This window comes from Pundamilia nyererei, unplaced genomic scaffold, assembly GCF_000239375.1.
Source record: "Pundamilia nyererei isolate P.nyererei 1_Seehausen unplaced genomic scaffold, PunNye1.0 scaffold00897, whole genome shotgun sequence".
Classification (NCBI taxonomy): Eukaryota; Metazoa; Chordata; class Actinopteri; order Cichliformes; family Cichlidae; genus Pundamilia; species Pundamilia nyererei.
In genome coordinates this window covers 27,117-31,073 of record NW_005188298.1, presented here as the reverse complement: position 1 = coordinate 31,073, position 3,957 = coordinate 27,117, and the positions used below count along the sequence as shown (strand labels likewise).

Here is a 3,957-nt window from a genome sequence, read left to right as displayed (position 1 = left end):
TCTTTGAATATTATCCTGTCTTATCAGTTTTCAGTGAACTCATCAAAAATTCTCACAGACCCCAAAATAAGCACAAAATAACTTTTTTGGACATTTACTCTCTGATATTTGCTCTTCAGCTTGAGTCTCCATCAGTGGGAACATTTCCTGATTCAAATTTTCTTTATTTGCATCAAACTCCATGAGAATCAAAGTGTGAATCAGAGTCCTGATAATCAGATTCTATAGAAAACATGGAGACTGTAGAGGAGAATATGTTCATTTGTTCCCTTCAATAAAAATCAATCAGTTCCTCAAATAAAATTAGTCCTTGATCAGTTTGATTGACAGGACAGATGATAAGAGGTGCAGAGTTTTTACCACCATCATTAGGATTGGGACTGAAGAATGGGCGGAGTTTGTGAGTGAAGGAGCAGCCAGTAAAGGAGTAGATCAGAGCTGCAGCACCTACATCATAAAAGGAGACCAGACCCTCCTCATAATCTACAAACACCCCCACCTTCTCAGGACCAGGATGAAGACAGATATGGACTGAAGGACCAGCAAGACCCTTGTACTTATTTCCATTTCTCAGCGCTACAGTCCAAAAACCATGCTGAGGACTCAGTGTGATTTCTCCCTTCCTGTTGATTGACTCTCTGGCCACTCCTAAATCCCAGTCAATCTTTCCTTTAACCTGAACTTCAAAGTAAAATCTGCCTGAAGAGAAATTCTGCTCTCCTAAAACATTTGCACAGTAAGAAAATCTCTCTGGGTTGTCTGGAAGAGTATTCTCCACATCACTATCATAAACTTGTTTTCCATTATCAGATAGGATGAGATTAGGATGAGCTGTATCAGGATCCAGAGTCACATCCACTGCATACTGCTGGACCCTCTGCAGCTCAGCCTCAAACAGCTTCTTCTTCATGGGTTTCCACATTGTCTCCTCCAGCTGAGCTACAGCTCTCACCACAGTCCCCTCATATGATGGTGGATGGACTCTGACCTCTGTCCAGTCCTTGGTGGGTGGAGCAGCTTTCAGGGAGGAGAAGCTTTGGAGGAGGTGGAGGTGGTCTTCAGAGCGTGAGAGCTGCTCCACCTCAGAGCTTCTCTCCATCAGCTCAGAGATTTCCTGTTCCAGATCTTTGATGAGACCTTCAGCCTGTTTCTTTGTAGTTTCCTGTTTGTCTTCGATCTCCTTTATGAGCTCCTTCAGGCGTCTCTCAACAGACTCCATCAGAGCTGTGAGGACCTGAACACCTTCTGCTTTCTGTCTGTCTGCGGCATCTTTACTCATCTTCACCGACTCTTTGATCTCCTGAATCTTCAGTCGTCTCTTCTGGATCATCTGCTGAATCTCAGCCTCTGTCTTCTCCAGCTCTGCCTTCTTTCCTTCATATTCTTCTCTCAGAGGAACAAACTCGTGGTTCTTGTGGTCTAAAAAAGGGCAGAGCATGCAGACACATGTCTGGTCGGTCTTACAGAACAGCTCCAGAATTTTATCGTGCTTCGTACACATCCTGCCTTCCAGGTTCTCCACAGCATCAATCAGCTGATGTCTTTTCAGACCTTTCAGTGTCAGATGAGGCTCCAGGTGAGTCTGACAGTAGGAGGTCTGACACACTAGGCAGGACTTCAGGGCCTTCAGTCTGGTTCCAGTGCAGACGTCACAGGGAACTTCTCCTGGTTTGGCAGCTTGTTGCTTGGAGCTGCTGCTGCTGGCTTTCTGCTGAGCTTCACGTCTGAACTGAGCAACCATCTCAGAGATGAAGGTGTTGACCCTCAGCTGAGGTCTAATGTAGAAAGTCTCTTTACACATGGGACACTGACACATGACATTTATATCCCAGTGCTGACTGATGCAGGTTTTGCAGAAGTTGTGTCCACATGGTGTGCTGACTGGATCAGTGAACACATCCAGACAGATGGAGCACAGAAACTGATCTTCAGAGCGCAGATTGCTGGCAGAAGACATGTCTGCAATCTGAAGGAGAAAGAAAAGAAACACATTTGATTCAAAAAATTCACTTTAAATGTCATTTTTAAAAAGAGAGAAACAAGTGTCAGTAGTCTAAGGAGATTGTCTAAGAAGCCTAAGAAGCTTCTGCAGTGGTGAGTCGGTGGAGAGTCTCAGATTTAAGCCCTATGGGCCTTAAGGGAGCGGAAGCTCTTCCGAGACCTCAACAGTGAGAAGAGTCCATAGTTGGGATGGGAGAGGTCCATCATAATCTTCCTGGCTTTGGTCTTGCTCCGGTTGGTGTAGATCAGGGCAAGGCAACCTTTCTGATGACGAGTGCCATCTAAAATTTCCTCAGAAGTCAGTGTGCCATATGATTGCATTAGCAATAAATGTAATAACGCTCTATATTAACAGTTACACACTATATAGAACCACTTTATAGAATTATATTTGTTCACAGATGTTGGCAGCTATCAGCGAAAAGTTATCAGCTATTTTGAAAGAAAAAAAGACCTTTTATCCATAACAAGAACTACATAACTACATAAATGAACTGTACACAGAAAATGCAAATGCTATTTATGGTCTCCTCACAACAATGATAAGAAAAATAAACTGGGCCAATATTACATGTTTGTTAATATAGAGATTCACATGTTAATGTGATCTCTGGTCTCCCACTCAGAGACACAGGTCTCCGAGTGTCTAGTATTCAGACCTGAGGACTCTCTTCATGTGAGAGAAAACCTGCTCACACAGACATGTAGAGCCAAATAATAACAATAAGGCCGCTGCAATGTTCTGAAGACAGTTAAACTTGTCAGGTAGTGATGTCCAGCAGGTAAAAATGCAGCTCCATGAACACGCACAGCTGTGGATTCCAGCTGCTTCGATGTTGCATTAACTGGCATTAACTCAGCCAGTTAATGTGAGACAAATCTAGCTGCTCATTAAAGATTTCTGGTTTGATCATAAAATAAAACATTGGTCCAAACACCTGAAAGTCCCCAAAATGCATTGTGAATTCTGTCTCGAGTCTACTGATGTACCCGTGTATTTCCGTGGTCCTGATGCTGTGCTGAGCAGACAGCTCCTGAAGCTTTTGAAGTGTCAGAATGTGGAAAGCTAACAACGTCCCCCTCACCAGTAGGCTAAGTTATTTTAACCCAATTACAAGTTGAATCTGATTGTTAGGTTTGTTAGCTAAGATACCGTCATTAAGAAGCGGCACAACTAATGTGTCTATGCGAGCTGATTTGCGATGTGTACCGCTGGCGTGGCCATTTATTTTTTAATGCACCTTCTCAGATTGATTCACTGCGTGTCGTGCCCAGGGCTGGACTGGGACAAAATATCAGCTCGGGCATTTTGACTAAAGACCAGCCTACCAGGTATTAAAGCCATAAAGCCTTTGAATGAAAACAAACGCTGTTGTGACAGTGATGTACAGTCTTGTTGGTATATGTATGATTTCTATTCATTTTACATCTGATAAAAACTTTGGTTGTAAGCTTCAGATAATTATTTAATAACTGCTAGACATTTTAAATGAGAATAAGAAAGTATGTCTTTGTGCCCCCCTCTCCCTGTTAATGCCCCACCTGGCCCCCTGGCAAAACTTTGCTAGACCCGCCCCTGCACAGTTACCAGCTGTCAGCTACTTAGAAAAGGATCCTGGTGTTATTTGTCTCACATCCGCTGGTTTCCTCTTTCTTGCGCAAAGTGGGCGATAAACAAACAAAACAAAAGCCAATCAGCTGATCATTGATCAGTTTCATGATTGAAGTAGCAACAGGAGAGGGAGGGCGAGAGAATGAGAGAAGAAGAGGCAGCTGTGCAGCGTAATGACAGAATAACTCCAGCTTTGTGTCTTTTTCATTCTAGGTGAACGGAACAAACTGTGTTCCTTTTCAGCTCAATACGAAACGCGCAATATTTTCTCTGAATGCGAGACGATTCCGTCTTTTTATGTGACGGTTGGCAACTCAAATAACTTATGAATAAAATAAAGTTCA

General features: G+C 43.1%; 1 protein-coding gene across 1 annotated transcript; it reads right to left on the bottom strand.

Annotated features, from left to right (window-relative positions):
- Nucleotides 1-271: 271 nt before the first annotated feature.
- LOC102205615 (E3 ubiquitin-protein ligase TRIM21-like) lies at nucleotides 272-1,957 on the bottom strand. Its single transcript, XM_005755064.1, has one exon. It carries the CDS (start codon nucleotides 1,955-1,957, stop codon nucleotides 272-274), a length of 1,686 nt encoding a protein of 561 aa, XP_005755121.1.
- Between the last annotated feature and the right edge of the window lie 2,000 nt (nucleotides 1,958-3,957).